This window comes from Sorex araneus, chromosome 5, assembly GCF_027595985.1.
Source record: "Sorex araneus isolate mSorAra2 chromosome 5, mSorAra2.pri, whole genome shotgun sequence".
NCBI classification, from domain to species: Eukaryota; Metazoa; Chordata; class Mammalia; order Eulipotyphla; family Soricidae; genus Sorex; species Sorex araneus.
This window is the reverse complement of record NC_073306.1, coordinates 145387340-145406253: the sequence shown is the minus strand read 5'-3', so window position 1 is coordinate 145406253 and position 18914 is coordinate 145387340. Positions and strand designations below refer to the sequence as shown.

Here is an 18914-nt window from a genome sequence, read left to right as displayed (position 1 = left end):
GGAGTCCCTGCTCTCTCCCCTCCCCCCTCCCTTTCTCTCCTCTCCCTCTCTCCCTCCCTCTCCTTTCTCCCTCCTCCCCACGCCCCCATCACCATCTTTTTTCTCGTGGGCCAAGGAGAGTCACAGCCCAGCCCGGCGAGGGGCCAGGTGTCCAGCAGGTCTGGCCAGTCCTGGCACTGCATGGTGTCCCCTGGGCCCCACCAGGAGTGACGGGAGAGGCTGGGCCCCCAGGCTGGGCCTCCACAGAGTGGGCACCGTGAGTGGTGGGGCCCGGCCAGGCGCGTGCCATGGAGCCGAGCCCCCTTTCCTGAAATGTGTGATGGGGGCGGGCACGCTGGCCCCGATCCCAGGTTACTGGGGTCACAGGCGAGACTGGCCACCTCAAGGACACCCCGAGTGCCCGTCGTCGTGGTCATAGCGCCCAGACCCAGCTGGCCCCCGGCAGGCCCTGCTCTCTGGGCCTGCCTGCGTGAGGTGTGCGCCTTGCTGTGCGCAGAGGGGGCTGCGGAGGTGGATGGGCTCAGCCTCCTGGCGGTGGGCACCGGCCCTGCCTGGCACACACTTCCCCTGCCCCCAAGCCTCAAGGGCCCGTTTCTGCAGCCGCCCCTTTCCAAAGCGCCCGCCATCTGCCATCCTGGGTCATCCCACTTGGACCCCTACTCGCACACGCCCACGCAGGGCCCGGGGGGCCCGGGCTGAGGGCCCTTTGTCCAGCCAATGTCCAGGCGTCGCGTGCAGGTGGCCTTTGCTGGGGGAGATGGACCCGCCACCAGGAGACGAGGCGACCTCCGGGGTGGCCTGCTGTGAGCACTGGCCTTGCGGGAGCCCCGACTCCCCTTCCCTGCCCTGCATCCCCCAAAATGGAACGGCCCAAGGCCGGGTGCAGGAATCAGTGGGTCAGGAACAGGGTCCAAGGGAATTGGGTTTGAGGGAGCAGGGTCCGAGGGAACGGAGTCTCTGCGAGCACTGCCTGCCGACATTTTCTTTTCCCGTCCCTTTTCTGTGGAGCCCAGGATCCAACCCTGAGCCGTGCACGTGCCAGGCAACCCCCTGAGCCCCCTCCCAGCCTGGCCCTGCCTACACCTTTGGCCAGTGACACCCTCTTGCACCCCCTCGGGTGGTCTGATGCTCAGGCCAGTCATCTTCGTTCAGGAGAAGGTGAGCAAGGCTCCAGAGGCCGCGCATCCCGCCTCTGCTGAGGAAACTGCACATCCCCACTGCTGTGGGGTCCCCTGGGCAGAGGGAGTCCTCATGCCCCTGCTGCTGCATGTGGGCAGGAGGGGGTGAGCTGGACAGGGGTGGCCCACGCAGTCACTGCTTTCAGAAGGGAGCTGGTCCATCAGGTGACCTGTCTCCATCACGCCCTTTATGGCAGCTGTGGAGACAAGGAGGGCCCCAGAGTCTATCTGGACACCCACCCCCACGCTCACCTGATGCCCTTGACTTCTTGTGGATTTGGGGGCCACCGCCAGCGGTGAGCCTGGGCTGCTCTCAGTGTGGACTCTGGAGTCCCTCCGGGGGGACTGGGCTGGAATGAGAGGCCCTCCCGGCCATGCTGTGGGTTAAGGCTCTTACACACACGCGCGCATGCGTGCGCGCGCACACACACGCCCGCGAGCGCACACACACCTGCCATACCCTCATCTGGAGAGGACCCGAGGGACATCAGAGCTACAGGTGTGAGGATCTGGGCTCCGTCCTGACTCGGGGTGTACCCGGTCCCTGCCAGCACTAGGCGACCGGCACCAAAGGAATGAATGAGTGGATGAACGAATGGAGCTGCCCGCCTCCCTGTCAGCCTGGCTCCTTGCTTCCTAGGTCATATTCTACTCTGGACTTTGGTCCCTTTGAGTGCTCAGCCCCAGGCTGGCCCTCCTCACCCTAGGTGACTGTCAGAGCCCTGGACACAGGCACGGTGACACTCTGCATTAGGCTGCCCGGCCAGGGGCCAGCTCGCTCCAGGGCAGCCAGCTGCCTGGGCGGTCAGCACCATCCACACTTCCCGATGGGGAGCCGCGGGCAGCAAAACCCTGAGTGAGGGGCACCAGGCCCCCTCCCTGCAGGGCCCCCCAGGGGCCAACCCTCCCCCAAACCAACAGCATGGATGCGGCTTCATTTGCAATGTGACATTTGTTATTTTATTGGAAAAAGCTGGTATTAACATATTTATAATTGTATTCAACAGCTGGATTGTTTGTGAGACACCAAGGGGAGGGGATGCACCAATGGTCACTCACACAGTCTGGGACAGGGTCCTCTACACTACCACCACGCACCACCCCGCTCAGGAGCCACTGCGCCACCACGACACACTCCAGGACACTCCAGAGTGGACAGTGAGGCGGTCGGGGAGCCACCTCCGTGGCTGTGCACCTCCCCGCCCCCAACTGCCTTTCTTCGCCCACCGCAAGCTCCCCCGGTGGCTCTGGAGAGACGGCCAGTCCCCCGAGAGCTGGGGACGAGTCTCACTGGAGGAGACAGGCCGTCTCCACTCGCCCGAGAGCTGCAGTTCCTCTCTGGCACGGTCCTCCAAGTTTCCATCAGAAGTCAGGGCGGTCACCGCGGTGCCGAGGCCCCTTCCCCTGGCACCGGGCAGGCAGGAAGGAGCTGGATTGTGCCACGACAGAGCTGAGTAATGCCCGAAGGCCCCCCAGGGCTGGATTTCCACATCAATAAGATTTCTATACAATTCACCACGGGTCTCAAGCTTCTTTACAGGGGGGAAAGAAAGGACGGAATGCTATGATTATTAAATTTAATTAGAATAGTTATGTACATATAATACTGTCCAGGTCACCTGGAGCTGACAGCGAGATAGAAACATTCTTCATTCACGGAGGTTTAAAAACAAAGCCAAAAAAGAAAAAAGAAAAAGAGAAGAAGAAACCTATTTCCTGCTGGAGCTATTGTAGGGCTGGAAGTGAGTGCCATGCGCCTGCGCTTTCCACACACGACAGTATGCAGTTACCAGTTGAAGAGTCTGGGGAGGGTCGTTTCCTGGGTTCAGTTGCGTCTCGTTTAAAAAAAAAAAAAGTTGGTTTTCCTGGGCCTCTGCACTGCCCATCACAATACAGAGGCCACATGGTCCAGGGTCCACCCACCTGGGGAGACTGCACAGGCGGAGCATGACAGGTGGGGGCGTGGCCTGTGACAGGGACGGGGCGTAGCCTGTGATGGGGTGGGGCGTGGTCTGTGCATTTGGGTGTGGCCCGCAACTGGGGCGTGGTCTGAGGGAGGGGCGTGGTCTGAGGGAGGGGCGTGGTCTGCGGGAGGGGTGGGGCCGGGCGGAGCTGGCGCAGAAGACTGGGATGAAAACCAGGCAGCCCGCTGAGACCAGGGGGTGATTAAAGAAAAAGCATCCTAACGTGGTGATAACATGCAATTTCCAGTGCACCTGGAAAAGCGCCGGGGGACGCCAGCGGCAGCTGACCAGACAGGAGCGGGGCCTCTCCGTTCTCCATCTGCGATTCGGTTCTCTCTGGAACTCGGGTCGCAGCCCTGTCACAGGGCTCAGAGGCCTTGCCAGAACCTTCCAGGCTGAGAAGGTCCCTTTAACACACAGCCACGCAGCGGAGATTTCTGTCCATGAAACCATGTTTAAGTGTGAGCCACTGGTGGTACGCAGAGGCAACATTGATGAGCCAGAGATGTGATGGGCTGGACAGGTCTGCCTTGGGAAAGGCCGAGGGGCCTCCTGCCCCTGGACGGCGTGGGTGTAACACACTCTGGGGCTTCAGCTTCCTCTTCTGCACCCTGGGAAGGATGATGAGTTCACCTACTCATGCGGGCCTGGACACTGACCCACTTGGCCTCTCTGGGTCCCCCATCGGCTCTCCGCAGTCCTGGAGCGATCCAGTCCGAACTCCCACAAGGGGCACCAGCTGGAAGGAGGCCAGGCCCAGCTGCCCGGGGTGTCCTGGCCGGGCGCCCTCCTGCCTGGCACCCAGCAAAGGTGGGGTTCTAGAAAGAACAGGCACACACACACAGGGGGTGGGGACTCCCACGTGCCCCCACCCCTGCCTCTCAGCAAACGTCAGACCGTTCGGGAGCTTGGAAGAGCTGGATGAGCTGGACAAGCTGCCGGAAAGGCCGGCGCCCCTGGACCCCCCTGCAGTATGGATTCATGTTTCCATTCAATAAATAAACAAGCACCGCGACCGGATCAGTACGGGAGTGTCCGTGCTCCCCTCTAACCAAACAAACCTGGCTTGTCCGAGCCTTGCCCTCAGCCCCCAGGAGCCCGGGAGGCGGGGGTGCAGGGCGCTCGCCCTGAAAGCGGCTGCGGGAGGGAAAGAGGGACCCCGCGGTCCCATCCCCAGCCTGTGCAGAAAGAACCCGGCCGCAGGGTGACACCCCCTCCGGCCCACCTGGGGGCGCCGGGGAGCCCGCTCCCCTCCTTGGAAGCAGGCCATGACCAGCACAGGCCCTCTGGCCTCTCCAGAGCTGGGGGTCAGGTCTAGTGACCACTGCCCCCGCCAGGGCCACTCCGAGCTGCCCTTGCACGCCTAGTGCATCTCTGAGTTGACCTTGTCCTGGAAGATGTAGAGGTTGTTGGTGGCGGCGATGGCGATGATGTTCTCGGCCGGGTGCCAGGCCGTGTGCAGGATCTTCTTGGTGAAGTCCAGGCTGTCCACACTGATGTCGTCACGCCGCCGCTTGCTGCCCACGCACACGCGCCGCGGCTTGAGCACGGCCCGCGGCTTGCTGCTCTCCCGAGAGGCTTCCAGCGTGACATCACGCTTGGTGTTGCGGTCAAACATGCGGAAGAAGTTGTTGTAGGCTCCGGTCATGATGACGCTGGGGTGCAGAGAGGGTGAGGATAGGGGTGAGGCCGGGGTGCAGAGAGGGGCAGGGCAGGGGTAAGGCTGGGGTGCAGGGAGGGGTGGGGTGGGGCCCCTGCAGGAAAGGAAAGCCCCGGAGGACATAAGGGGCCCCCTCCCTCGGGGAGGCCGGGGAGGGGGTTCTGGTCCTCTCACAGGGCAGCTGCTGTGGCCATACAGACTTGGGGGCCAGGAGCTAAGACCCCTGAAGGGCTCTGCCCAGAACACTTCAGGGATATTCCAAAGGGCCCAGAATGATGGTATAATGGGCAGGGCGCTTCCCTGCACGCAGCCCACTTGGGTTCGATACCCGGGATCTCTTGGGGTCCCCTGAGGCCCACCAGGAGTGATCTTTGAGTGCAGTCAAGAGTAAGCTCTGAGCATTGCTGGGTGTGACCCCCAAACCCAAACCCCCCTGCCAAAAGGGGGGATACTCCGTGGCTTTCCATTCAGTCCACCAGAGGGCGCTATGGACATTCACGGTGATGGGCGGCAGTGGAGGGAGGCAGCCCCCGAGACTCTGGGTTAGGTGACCAGGGCCCACAGCGCAGACCCTGCTCGTGAGTGCACGCGTCTCCTCCCCTCTGCTGCCCTGCGCAGGGTCCTGCTAGGATGGAAACCAGGGCCTCAGGAGACGGTGTCCCCTCAAACACAGGTCTCAGCACAGTCCTGGGTGGGGCTCCAGCCTGGCTCCCAGAGCCAGTGGCCCCCACGTCTGAGACCGCTGCCCGCTCAGTGCTCCCAGTGGGCAGGTAGACCTGCGGGCCCGTTACCTGTCGCTGCCATTCCAGGCACACTCGAACTTGTCGAAGATGCAGTCGTTCTCGTACAGGGAGCAGAGCTTGCTCCGAAGGTAGTCGTGGACCTGCAGACAGGGCGCGGGTGAGCCTCCAGGGCCTCCGGGCACGTGGCTGACCACGGGGCGCGGGGCAGTGGGGACTCTCCTGGGACTGCCCCTCCATGGCTGTGTGGCCACCCTCTGACCCTTGTTCTCGTCACCCTTCAAGTGCTGGACAGGCCACTCTCATGGGCTGCTCTGCTGGGTCACCAGGGGCCAGGACACGACGGTGTGCCCATGGAGAAGGGGAGGCATGGGCCAGCTCAGGAGGACCCGACCCAGGCCCGGGCCAGGGTGCCCCTGCAGAGCGCCCGGCAGCCAGTGAGCAGGTTCCCGACACGCACCTACAGAGCATCCAGGAGCCCCCACAGGTCCGGTGGAGCAGCCGTGGGGAGCCTGGGAGGGGACATGCTACCCTGCAGCCTCAGGGAGCCCCAGGCCCTCCTGGTGCAGACACACCAGGCTGGGGGGTGCACATCTCCGAGTCTGGTTCTGTGGGGGCCGAGGTCCTCCTCCCTCCCGAGCCCCAGGTCTGGCACTGAGCCAGGTCCAGCGCACCTAGCAGGCCAGTAAGGACCCCCAGATTCTAAGCTGTTCTCGACGACGTGCCAGCCTGCCCTGGCACGTGTGTATGTGTCTGTCACACCCGGCGATGCTCAGGGGTTACTCCTGGCTCGCACTCAGGAATTACTCCTGGCGGTGCTCGGGGGACCATATGGGATGCTGGGAACTGAACAAGGTGGGCCGCGTGCAAGGCCAACGCCCTGCCCGCTGTGCTGTCGCTCTGGCCACGGCACGTGTGTCTTGCTCAGGACTTGCTGAGGGACGCACCCGCCCGACACCCTGCGCCTGCTGCCCTCTGGTGGCAGGGTGAGGAGAAGCAGGGGTTCTGGAGCGTTCTAAGCCCAGCAGCCTTAGAACCTGCCACTGAACCCAGACTCCTCCAAACAAAGTGGGGCTGGCAGGACTCATGCCCCAGCCCTCCAGGGAAGCCAGAGGCCTAGAGGGGGAGAACACGCCAAGGCCCGGGGCTTCCCCTGCTGAGGGCTGGCTCATTCAGCACCATCCTTGAAGCACTTGTTCCTCCCACTCACGGACTCTTCTGGTCAGTGAGTCGTGCAAGTCTCCCATGGAGTAGCACTGTAGCACTGTGGTCCCGTTGCTCATCGATTTGCTCTAGTGGGCACCAGTAACGTCTCCATTGGGAGACTTGTTGTTACTGTTTTTGGCATATCGAATACGCCACGAGGAGCTTGCCAGGCTCTGTCATGTGGGCAGGATACTCTCAGTAGCTTGCCAGGCTCTCCAAGAGGGACAGAGGAATCAAACCCGGGTTGGCCGCATGCAAGGCAAATGCTCTACCTGCTGTGCTATTCAGGGACAATTTGTGTGTTCCTATAAATATGCAACAGACACAACACCCAGGGCCTTTGCACGTGACCTTCCACGTTTCTTTCCATTTCTTGCTTGGAACTAAGGCATTGTTCCCGGAGGTGGGCAACCACTCTGCCACCATGAGACATCTCATGGAAGTGAAGAAAACCAACCCACAGGGGCTGGGAAACGGTGTAGCAGTTAGAGCGCAGGCCGTGCATACATGGTCCCCCAGCCCACTCCTCACCAAAGTCATCGGGGACTCCCCAGTCTCTGACGCACCTGGTATGTCTCTATGGGCCTCGCCTCCATGTTCAGGTCCCAGACCTTGACCGTGAGGTAATCCCGGGTGAGCATGTAGCGGCCGCTGTGGCTGAACTTCACGTCCGACACAGAGGAGATGATCTCCGAGAAGAAGGAGCGGTTGCTCGGGTCCTCAGGCTCTTCAAAGACTGCGAGGACAGAGAACATCGTGGGCAGAGCAGTGACAACGGTCCCCACCCAGGCCCCAGACATCCTCCACTCTGAGTCTCTCACTCAGTCTCTCACCCAGTCTCTCAGTCTCTCACACACTCAGTCTCTCAGTCCTTCATTCAGTCTCACTCATTCACTCACTGTTTCACACACTTGTCCCTCAGTCATTCACTCCTTCACTCAGCCTCTCACTCACTGTCTCTCACTCACTCACTGTCTCACTGAGTCTCTCATTCACTCACTCCTTCACTCATCACTCAGTTTCTCACTCATTCTGTCTCTCACTCAGCCTTTCGCCCAGTCGCTTACTCACTAATTCTCTTTCTCACTTATCCACTAACTTACCCATTACCTCACTGTTTTCTCTCATTCACTCAACTAATTCATTCATTCACTCTCACTCATTCACTCAACTTACTCACCTCTTTTTCACTGCTATTCACCCACTCAATTGCTCCCTCCCTCTTTCATTCACTCATTCCTTCTTTCTTCCACTCATTCATTCGCTCACTAATTTGCTAACACATTCTTTCACTCAGTCATTCATTTTCTTCTCCACCTGTCAGACATGTCTGCCCGGCTCAGGCCAGGAAGCGCGTCCCAAGGGGAGGGGTGGGAGCAGCCGTGTCAAGCTCCTGTGAGCCCCCGGCTGTGCCGAGCCCTCACCCCCCCCCCCCCCGCCGTGCGCAGCATCAGACCCCAGTGAATACCAGGAGGGGCCGGGAGTCCCACCCTGGCTGGTCTGCGGTGATCAGTTCTAGCTGCAGTTCCAGGGAGCCGCCCAAAGACTCGCCTGAGAGAGAAGCTGAGGAGGGCGGAGACGGGTGGTGCGGAGTTTCAAGAGAAAGGGGAATGGAAATGGCTGAGAAGCAGGGACAGGCCAGGGACAGACTCGGCTGACGTGGACCTGCCCATCAGGGGATCTGCCGATCTGGAGGACTCGGGTGCAGTGGTTTCCATGGTGACAGTCCTGCACTAGGAGACAGGAGCCCAGATGCGGCCTGCCGGGTCCCCCTGGGAGACAGTCTCACCTCTTGGGCAGTAACTGAGCAGGGCCTGTCAGCCCTGGGCATCACTGCCCGCCACCCGGAGGGCTACAGTCTCAGGCAGATGCTTGGGGTCAGGGTGGGGCATGAGGGGCTGAGGCTTGAACCGGGGCCTCCCGCATGCTGGACGGGGATGCTAGGGCCAGAGGGAGAAGGCAGCCTGTGGCCCAGCCTGGCCCTGTGTGCAGATGCAGCCAGCATCATACTGGACATGGAGCTGGCTCATGCCCGCAGCCCGACTCCACCAGAAGCCAGGGACAGGAAGGCCCCACCTGGGCCGTCTCCTTGGAAACTGCCCAGAGCCCAACTCCCCTCATCTCCCCCTTTCCCCCTGCTCCAGACTCGCCTCAGGGACTCCGCCCCCCCATGGCAGAAGGCAGCACACCAGTGCCCCCTGCCGGCAGGAGTGAGAAGCGCACAAGCTCTGTCCTGGGGCACTTGCCCTTTGGGGTTTGGCCCAGAGCATGGTGGGGCCCCAGCACACCCCTAACCCCCAGGGGAAGAGTTAGTGGGAACTGGGTGTGTAGGAGGAGGCGAGACAAATCTTCAAGTCTCTTCGAAACAACTTAGGCAGAATAAGAGCCTTCGAAAACCAACAAAGAATGCCCCCAGGCATGAAGGGGCAGCTGGCTGGGCCCACGGCAAATGGGGAGAACCAGAAACCAACAGCTAGGAGCCTTAAATGTGGCTCACGGACCCTTGAGGGCTTTAAGGAGAAAGGATCTGGGCAGGGTGCTCGGTCTAAGAATGAAATAAGAGAATTAAAAACTATACATTTTGTTCTTGGTTCTGGGGCCACACCTGGCAATGCTATGGCGTACTCCTGGCTCTGCACTCGGGGACCACATGGAATGCCAGGAGCGGAACCCAACTCGGCCGTGTGCAAGGCAAGCGTCCTGCCTGCCATATTACTGAAGCAGGCGACTGAGAAAGGGATCCCACCCCCCACCCCGCCCCAGTGGCAATAAGTTCTTGGGAAGTGACAAAACCAACAGCCCTAGGGCTGCCAGCGCCCACCTGTGGCCTAGTGAGACCTTCACTGGCGCCAGCACAGACCAGAGGAGGCTGGACCCCTCCTCTGAGAGAAGCTCCAGCAGGAACAAAGAAATACTGGAAAAGACCATCAACTGCTCCCAGCTCTTCCCCTTGGCAACCACCCTAGCAACAGACCAAAGCAGAAAGACCCAGGGGCTGGGAGAAACCCTCTGAAGGCTGACCTGAACAAAGGCAGTGCATGCACAGGTGTTGCTGGGTCCATGGGCCCCCCTCCCCCCCCCCCCCCCCCCCCCCCCGCCCAGGACGCCTGAAGCGTCTCCCACAAGATGAGGACTTTCATCCTCAAACGCTGGGATGTGCCCCGGGGCCCGCTCCACTCTCTCGTGAGCGCGTCCCCTCTCTCTCTTCCTCTCCCTCCCCTTCCTGAAAATCTCAAAATAAGACATCTTTTTTACTTCGCTGCTCATCTCCTCCTGAAATGCTTTTCTGAGAAAAAGGCGAGGACCCAAAAGGACTTTCCTTCCCTGCAAAGAGCAATTCCTTGCCCCAGCCCGAGTCTGTGGTTCCCGGAGAAACTGGGTGGTGGGGATCAATACCCCTGCCAGGCAGAGAAGGGCACACCAGGAGCAGCGTGATGGCTGCCTCGCGGGGCGGGCAGGACATGCGGCCGATGCCGTGGGGGGGGGGGTCATCGCAGAATTCATCAGACCTAGACTCCCCCCGCCATTCCTGGGCCAGCAGAGGGGGAGTGAGGAAGTGGCAGACCCCCTTGCAAAGATGCTGTCTCTCCTCCCCTCTTCACATAGGGGACCCCGCCGGCATCCTTATCACTCTGGCACCTTAAAAGAAAAATCTTGGCAAAAAAAAAAACAATTAAAAATACAAGGCTGGGGGCTGGAGCGATAGCACAGCGGGTAGGGCATTTGCCTTGCACGCGGCCAACCCGGGTTCAAATCCCAGCATCCCATATGGTCCCCTGAGCACCGCCAGGAGTAATTTCTGAGTGCATGAGCCAGGAGTAACCCCTGTGCATGGCTGGGTGTGACCCAAAAAGAAAAAATAATACAAGGCTAGAGATAGCATGGGGGTAAGGGCTTATCTTGCATTCATGTCCTGTCATGATCCCCAGGACTACACATGGTCCCTGAGCACAGCTGGGAGTGCTCCCTGAGCGTGGATAAGTCCAGATGATGGCCAGGTGTGGGCAAAATAAAATAAAAATATAACAAGTTACAAGCATTTGCACTCAAATAAAGCACCTACTTTTAAAATAAACCAATAATCCAAAAAAAACTTTACAAATGAGTTTTGCCAGACTTCTGGGAGCAGACACAGAGCACTGTTCCGGAGAGAGAGAAGCCCAGCTCCCTGGGCAAGAGCCCCTGTACCCACTAGCTCGCACACACTCGGGCAAAACGCTCTCAGCAGGAGCTGTGGGCCCGAGTCCGGCCCCCCGAGTCCAGTGTGAGCTGTGGGGGGAGGTGGCTGCTGGTCAGTCCCCCTGGCACCCCGAGGCTGGCACTGGAGTGGGTTTCAGGGTGAGGAGGGGAGCCTGAGGTGCTCACAGGCTTCTGCAGGGCAGGTGACAGTCCACAGGGAGGCCACAGGCTGCGGGTCTGTGAGAGAGAAGCTCTGGGTTTCTAGAGATACAGAGGAGTGGCCTGGTCCATTGTGGAGACCAGGAAGGCTTCCTGGAGGAGGTTACAGCTGCGCTGTGGCCTCAATTTCCTGATCTCAGCTCACTCTCAGATCCGCACACTAGAAACTAGACCCCTGTAAGCAGGACAGCTTCTGGCCGTGCAGGGACTTGGGGTGGGCTGGCGGGTGTGAGACCAAACTGCAGCACCATTCATTCACTCACCACGCCACACCCAGAAACTCTCGGGTAGGCACAAGCCACGCCCACAGCTCACACACCGTGCGAAGCCACGCCCACAACTCACCCACCGTGTGAAGCCACGCCCACCTCGACAGGCCACACCCACAAGCGCTTCTGTCATGCCCACGCCACGCTCAGAAACTCTCCTGTCAGGCACAAGCCACGCCCGCCACAAACAGGCCACGCCCCCGGCCTCCGGCCTGGCGTCCCGCCGCCCCCCCCCCCCCCCCCCCCGCGCGGTCCTTACGCTTGGAGTGCTTGTCGCACAGGGCGGCCGCACGCATGTCGCAGAGCCGCAGGGAGCCCTTGCTGCTGCTGTACACAAACAGGTTGCAGTGGAGCGGGTGGAACTCGGCCGCCGTGATCACCTCGGTCAGCTCCTCCATGTTGGCCGGCTTGATGTCCACGATGTCTGGGCGGCCGGTCAAGGAAGCGTGTGCAGGGGAGGGAAGCCGTCCGGGGGGCCTCTGGATTCCCCGCTGCAGGCGCGTCCTCTACCCTGCGTCTGCGCCCCTCTCCGTGCCCTACGAAACCCCCCAGCCAGCCGCAGCTGCACTGGACCCGCTGCCCCCTCCTCGTCTGCGCCTATCCCTGGCCTCCTCCGCGTGCCACCTCGCACCCACCCCAACACCAGCTGACTCGCAGGAGGGTGGTGTTATGGTACCCCTGGGGAGAAAAGTCAGCTCTTGGGGTCCCTCTGAGCAGTGCTGGGCCGTGTGCAAGGGCATCTACCGGCTTGTCCACAGCCTCCCCGCGCCCTTCTGGGGGAAAGGATCTATGCATTTCTGGGTTTTCATTCCTCTGTGTCGCCCGCTCTGCCTGTTCAGTCACCCAGGTGGTGGCCGTGTGGTAGGGTGGGGGGCGAGCATGCATACAGCCTGAGCTGTGCCTGTGGAGGGACCCCCAGCACCCGGAACTCTGGGAGCTGCTCCATCTCTCTGTGGGGCTGGTGGAGAGAAGAGAGGGGACCCTGGTGTGGAGGGCCGGCAGAGAGCACCCCAACCAGCCTGTGGAAAGGTCCGGTAAACCCTTCTGATCCTGGATCAAGCTGCACCTGAAGCTACGCTCTCTAGCCTGCTCAACATGGAAACAGTCCATGTTCCATGGGGGAAGCAGCATTTTGTGGCTGGTCAAGGTCATCTCCCTGGACACATGCTGGTGCCAAGGGACTAGGGGAACCTGCTTCCCGTCCAGCCCCTCTGGCGAGCCCCTGCTGGGGCCTTCCGAGGGGCATGTTCCCCCTCCCCCACTTCCTGGGGTCAGAGCCCTCCCAGCTCCGGTCTCTCCCTGGCGGGGCGGGATCTGTAAGGTTCTCTCCCCTCCCTTGTCTACTGCACTGGAGTCCGTGAGTCTGGGGTTCGAATCTCAGCTCTGCCACTTCCTGCCTGTGTGACCCCAGGCCAGTCCGCCTATGCCGTCGTGTGTGCAGAGACTGGAAGAGGCCGAGCCCTCCGTCAGCACAGTGCCCATGCACCCAGCACACGTCAGTGTGTAGCCTCCAGATCATTCCACGGGAGGTTTCCCTGCGGCCTCCCCCAGGTGTGGTCTCCCCGAGAACAGGCCTTCTGCACTCCTGTAAGCCCCAGAGCAGCCCGAGCTGCAGGGCGGGCGGAGTCTGTGCCTGCCAATGCCGGGCCCACTCGCTGAGGCTGCTCGGGGGCGCGGGAGAGCTAGGAAGGCAGCAAGGCCCCCGCTGTCCCCCCAGGAAACCCTGGCTTCTCTGCCACAGCAAAGCGGAGATCAAATAGAGAAATTGAGACCAAAGGTTAAGAGCCCAGAGCTCAGTGAAGCCGAAACTCCATCCTCGAGCCCCGAATAACGACCTCCACAGGGCTCTGGCAGAGGGGCAGGGGGAGGAGGAGGAGCAGGGGGAGGAGGAGGAGCAGGAGGAGGAGGAGGTAGAGGAGAGGGAGCAGGAGGAAAAGTGGGTAGAGAAGGAGGAAGATGAAGAGGAGCAGGAGGAGGAAAAGGAGGTGGAGGAGCAGGAGCAGAAGGAGAAGCAGGAGGAGGAGCAGCACGAGGAGGAGCAGGAGGAAAAGCAGGAGGAGGAGCAGCAGGAGCAGGAGGAGAAGCAGGAGGAGCAGGAGGAGGAGCAGGAGGAGGAGCAGCAGGAGCAGGAGGAGAAACAGGAGGAGCAGGAGGAGGAGCAGGAGGAGCAGGAGCAGGAGGAGAAGCAGGAGGAGCAGGAGGAGGAGCAGGAGCAGGAGGAGGAGGAGGAGCAGGAAGAGCAGCAGGAGGAGGAGGGGCAGGAGGAGCAGGAGGAGGGGCAGGAGGAGCAGGAGGAGGAGCAGGAGGAGGAGGAGCAGGAGCAGGAGGAGGAGCAGGAGGAGGAGCAGCAGGAGCAGGAGGAGAAGCAGGAGGAGGAGCAGGTAGAGGAGCAGGAGCAGGAGGAGGAGGAGGAGCAGGAAGAGCAGGAGGAGGAGGAGGGGCAGGAGGAGCAGGAGGAGGGGCAGGAGGAGCAGGAGGAGGAGCAGGAGCAGGAGGAGGAGCAGGAGGAGGAGGAGGGGCAGGAAGAGCAGGAGGAGGAGCAGGAGGAGCAGGAGCAGGAGCAGGAGGAGCAGGAGCAGGAGCAGGACGGGGGGTGCTGAGCACTGGCCAGGTCAGGCGCTGGGGCAAGCTGGGCTGGACCCCGCAGGGGCAGCTCACGGTAGTCGTGTTGCTGTTGGTTTCGTGACCAGCTTCGACGAGGACAAGTGACGGGGCCGAGCTGTAGTACAGTGGGCAGGCTCTTGCCCGGCACACGGCTGACCCTGGTCTGACCCCCGGCGTCCCACACGGTCCCTTGAACACCGCCAGGAATAATTCCTGGGTGCAGAGCCCAGAGGAACCCCTGACATCGCGGTGTTACAAAAGGCAAGTCACTGTGCCACTGTCATCCCGCTCATCGTTTGCTCGAGCAGGCACGGCGGCAGCCTTGGGAAGCACGGGCAAGGGGAGGCTGCTAAATCTCAGGCTCTTCGCGTTCCTGCACGAGCAGGGCCACTGGGCCACACCAGCACGCAACAGGGACGAACGGAAAGAAGCAAATAACAATGACAACAAGACAAGGACAAGAGACACCGTGCAGATGGTCAGCAACCAAAGCTCAGAGCCAGTCACGAGTGATCAGGCCACGAGAGCGCGGAGGGCAGCACCTCTTCTGCGTGCAGGCTGTGCCCCATGCTGTAGCCCCAGGCAGGGGCTCCGGCTTGTGTCCAGCAGAGGGACACTGAGGCTGGACAGGGGTCGGAGAGAAGGATGTGGCCTCGGGCTCCATCCACAGAGCGGAGCAGCGCCTGGCTGGTCCAGGAAGTCTCGGCATGCGGCAGCGCTCAGGATGGGGAGGCGGTTGGCATGGCAACTATGTAGGCCCCCTCCCCAGGATGGAGGCATATGCCATGAGGGGCCTCGCAAAGCTCCCCAGAGCCCCGCCCTCCTGTACAGGGCTGTCTTGGGGTACAGCCAGCAAAGCTGCTTTGTTAGTGCCTCTGTGTGTGTGTACGTGTATATATGTGTGCATGTGTTTGCATGCATTGTGTGTTTGTGTGTGCATATGTGCACATGCATGTGTGTTTGTATGTTGTCCATGTGTTTGTGTTTATATGTCTTTGCACACATATGTGTGTGTGTGTTTATGTGTATGTGAGGTAGTTTTGGGCCACACAGCAGTGATCAGGGAACACTCCTGCTGGAGCTCAGGGTCTCCTGTGTGGTGCTGGGGATAGAACCCATGTCAGGAGGTAAGAGGGAGGAGGGAGAGAAGGAGGGAGGGAGGCAGGGGAGGAGGGAGGCAGGGGAGGAGGGAGGGAGGAAGGGAGAGAGCGGCGGGGAGGAGAGGAGGGGCCAGCTAAGCTCCCTGTTTCATTCAGGCCTGGCCTGCCCGAACTGGGCCTTAGGGTGGGGGCTCCAGACTCGGGGAGATGAGTCCCCCCATTCCCATGGGGACTGCTCCCAGGACCCCCTCTCCACCCAGGCCCTGGGGAGGCCCCAGGATGACAGGGGCCGGGGTCACCCTGCAGAGAGGGGAGAGGGGCTGAACAGACCCAAGCTTCAGAGCAGATGTCCGGCCAGCACTCTCCGAGCAGGACCTCTCCTGCCCCAGCCCTCCCTGGCCACCCAGCCCTCCCTCCGGCCCCGCGCCCTCCCCGGCGGCCCAGGGTACTGAAGCTGCGGTCGGTGACTCCCAGGTGCCACAGGTTGATGCGCAGGTCGTCGGCCGACATGTAGGTCTCGCAGTCGCTGTTGACGGAGATGGAGTTGATGTGGTAGGTGTGGCCGTTGGCGAAGACCCTCCGGGGGCTGACCTCCACCATCAGGTCCATGGGCTTCAGCACGGGCACCTGCGGGGCGGGGCTGGTCAGGGAGGGCTATGCTGGGGACCCCGAGGCCTTTCCCGTCTGTCTTCCCCAGCCTTGGTTCCCACTGAGCGCTGAGCCGGGAACTGAGCCGGGAAGTCCCTGGGCTGCTCCTGGCTCCCTCACTGCCTGGGGGTCCCGCGGGGCGGGGCGGGGGCGGCAGGGAGTGGCCCATCTCCTCCCCTCGCTGGTGAGGGGAGAGGCAGAGCAGGGGAGGCCCCAGTCCCCACGAGCCCCCTGCAGTGGGGCGGAAGGCCTGGTCCTGGGGCCTCCTGCGCTTCCTGGGAAAGGCCTGGGGCAGCCTCCAGCCTCCTGCAGCCTCACCTATGGCGGGGGGGGGGGGGTGTCGGAACCTCACTGTGGCTCCAAGGGACGGTGACCCAGAGCCCCTCCCGGGCCTGCTGGCCCAGCTCCCCCGGCTGGAAACAGTCTGGGCCCGCGGCCCTGCCCCCACGGAGAAAGTCTGCTCCCGTGATCTCCCGGCACAGCTCGGACAGAGCCCTCCGCCTCGGAACCCACCCCCAGTGTCATCAAGGCTGCCAGAGTCGGGGCTCCCACCCCGCCCCCGCCCTCGGCAAAGGCTCTGCCTGGCGGCCACCAGGCCCCTCTGGGCCCGCACAGAGCAGCCTGGGAGCACCGCCTCCTCCAGGCAGCTCAGGGCTCCGAGGACGTGCGCCACCCTCAGCTGGCAGCATCGCCCTCCTCCCCGCACCCCTCCCCCGCAGGGTCTGAGTGCTGTCCCCAAGCTGCCGCGCGCCCACCTGCAGTGACGTCACCGTGGACAGGTCCTTGAGCTTTCCTTCCTCGTCCTTCAGGTTATAACCCTCGGGCCTCTTGTCCCGCTCGGTAATCTTCCAGAGTTTGATGGTTTTATCTTTGGGGACAGAAGGATGGACGCTCACATCACAGACCCGCCCGGGAATGGGCTCCCTGGCCCATCTCTCGGACTCAGCACACTCCAGGTTCATGGGCACGTGCACTGCGGTCAGGGGCATTCTACACAGGAACCTTGTCCTCACCCCAAGCTCCTCCCTAGTGACCCCAAAGGTGAAAGTGCCAGGTCAAAGGGCACGACCCCCTCAGGGTCCTTGTCAGCCCTCTGGGAGCTGCTTTCTGAAAGACCGTGGCCAGACAACTTCCTGCTTCCAAGCCCTTCCGGGGCTCGACACTCAGGGGCCAGTCTGAGCCGCTTCTGCCTCTCCTGGCACCCTGGTCCAGCGGTGCAGTGACCTCACATCCCTGGAACCCTGGCCAGGCCCTTTAGTAGCTGTGATGGTTCATTTTACAGGCTGGCAACACCAGGGGCCCAGATACCTGTCCAGCAGTGGAGGATGCTGGGAAGGTGTCTTTCAGATGAGGCCACTGAGTGGCCAAGGAAAGCGACTGCCCTTCACTGGGGGGGTGGGCTGTGTCTGATGAGGTGAAGGACTGAAGGGAAAAAATGAGGGCTCCTCCCTAAGAAAAGGGGAAGCTACCCACAGGATGTGGTTTTATTCACATTTGGGAGCTTTTTTTAATTAAAAATCTGACTTTGTAGATAATGGAACAAACATGATGACCTCTCAGTGTCTGTGTTGCAAGCCATAATGCCCAAAAGGAGAGAGAGATTATGGGGAATATTGTCTGCCATGGAGGCAGGAGGAGAGTGGGAGTGGGGGGTATACCGGGGATATTGGTGGTGGGGGATGTGCACTGGTGGAGGGATGGGTGTTTGATCATTGTGAGACTGTAACACAAACATGAAAGCTTGTAACTATCTCACGGTGATTCAATAAAATTTAAAAAAAAAAATCTGACTTTTTGACAAACTTCACCTAAAATTGGTACACAGGACTGGCTTATGTTAGGATTGGTACACAGGACTGTGCACACGCCTGAGACAGTAGGCATACAGACATACCTGTGCATGTGCATGCACACACAGCACATGTGCACAGACATACCTGTGCACATACACGCAATACACGTACAGATAGCACATGTGCATACACAGACATACCTGTGCACGTGCACGCAGACAGCACATGTGCACACACAGACAAACCTGTACACGTGCACACAGACAGCACACGTGCACACACACAGACATACCTGTGCACGTGCCTGCACAGACAGCACATGTGCACTTACTGGCCAGGATCTGACCCTGAGTGCAGCTTGGAGCACAGAGGGCCTTAAGGCCCTGACGTCCTCAGCCACAGACTTGGGGAGTCCTACCCCTGAGGCTAACTGACAGCACATGACTCACACATGCCCACCGATGCAGAGCCACATATATCCCTATGCACACACATGTCCACCCATGCACACATTTGCAGTTGCACACAGGTGGGCAAGCTGACACAGGTGCACACAGAGATCCATGCAAGTGCAGAGCAGACACCTGGGCACACACAGCAGACACCTGGGCACGCACGGCAGACACCTGGTCACGCACGGCAGACACCTGGGCACTCACGGCAGACACCTGGGCACACACAGCAGACGCCTGGGTGGCAGGCAGCAGGCAGGCCCTTACCGTTGGTGGACAGCAGGGAGTGGGCCGCGTTCTGCTGCGGGAGCCATTTGATCTTGTTGATCTTCTCCTCGATCTCCAGGCTCTTGAGATAGTCGAACTCGGGCTCGTGGCTCTGGAACGTGCTGTAGACGTCATACTCGCCTTGGCTGTGAGGCGCGTGTTTGCTCTGCACGGACACAGGAGGGTGTGAGCTCTGGCGGGCAGGCTGCGTGCAGGCTCGGGGCTGGGTTCAACCTGTGAGGGCCCCAATCTTGCCACCCTCCATTCTCAAAGACTTCGTGGTGGCCATGGCCAAGCCCACCTCATAGGAATTTGCAGCCAGGCTGGGTCATGTTTACTGAGCACCTACTCCATGCTGGACTCTGGGACAAGTGCTCTTCACGCCTCATCTCCCTTCTGTCCTGGGAGGTCCTCTGGGGGTACCCTAGCTCTCCCTGCTTTACAAATGAGCAAGCCGAGGCCCAGAAGGCAGCAACTTCCTGGAACATATGTCCGCCTTGGCCTGTCTCGCTCTCCTGAGGCCTGTGGGCCACCATGGCCTGCTCCGGCTTTGCTCCCCGTGTCCACACATGTCTGGCTCACGCAGGCCAGGGCGGGTTTGACAGGGGCGGAATCTCCGGTGATGTAGGATGCCC

The 18914-nt window shown here is 61.1% G+C and overlaps 1 protein-coding gene across 2 annotated transcripts in view; it reads right to left on the bottom strand.

The window, feature by feature from the left end:
* Positions 1-2115: 2115 nt before the first annotated feature.
* The window catches only part of PPP2R2C (protein phosphatase 2 regulatory subunit Bgamma), a 47421-nt gene continuing 30622 nt past the window's right edge, over positions 2116-18914 (bottom strand). For both annotated transcript variants that reach the window (XM_004617417.2, XM_055138374.1), the window contains exons 3-9: positions 18280-18445; positions 16523-16635; positions 15569-15746; positions 11675-11839; positions 7315-7484; positions 5594-5685; positions 2116-4797 (exon numbers count right to left, since the gene is read on the bottom strand). In XM_004617417.2, the coding sequence (XP_004617474.1) occupies positions 4506-4797; positions 5594-5685; positions 7315-7484; positions 11675-11839; positions 15569-15746; positions 16523-16635; positions 18280-18445 (1176 nt within the window). In that variant the 3' untranslated portion in view covers positions 2116-4505. The remainder of the gene's footprint in view (positions 4798-5593; positions 5686-7314; positions 7485-11674; positions 11840-15568; positions 15747-16522; positions 16636-18279; positions 18446-18914) is intronic.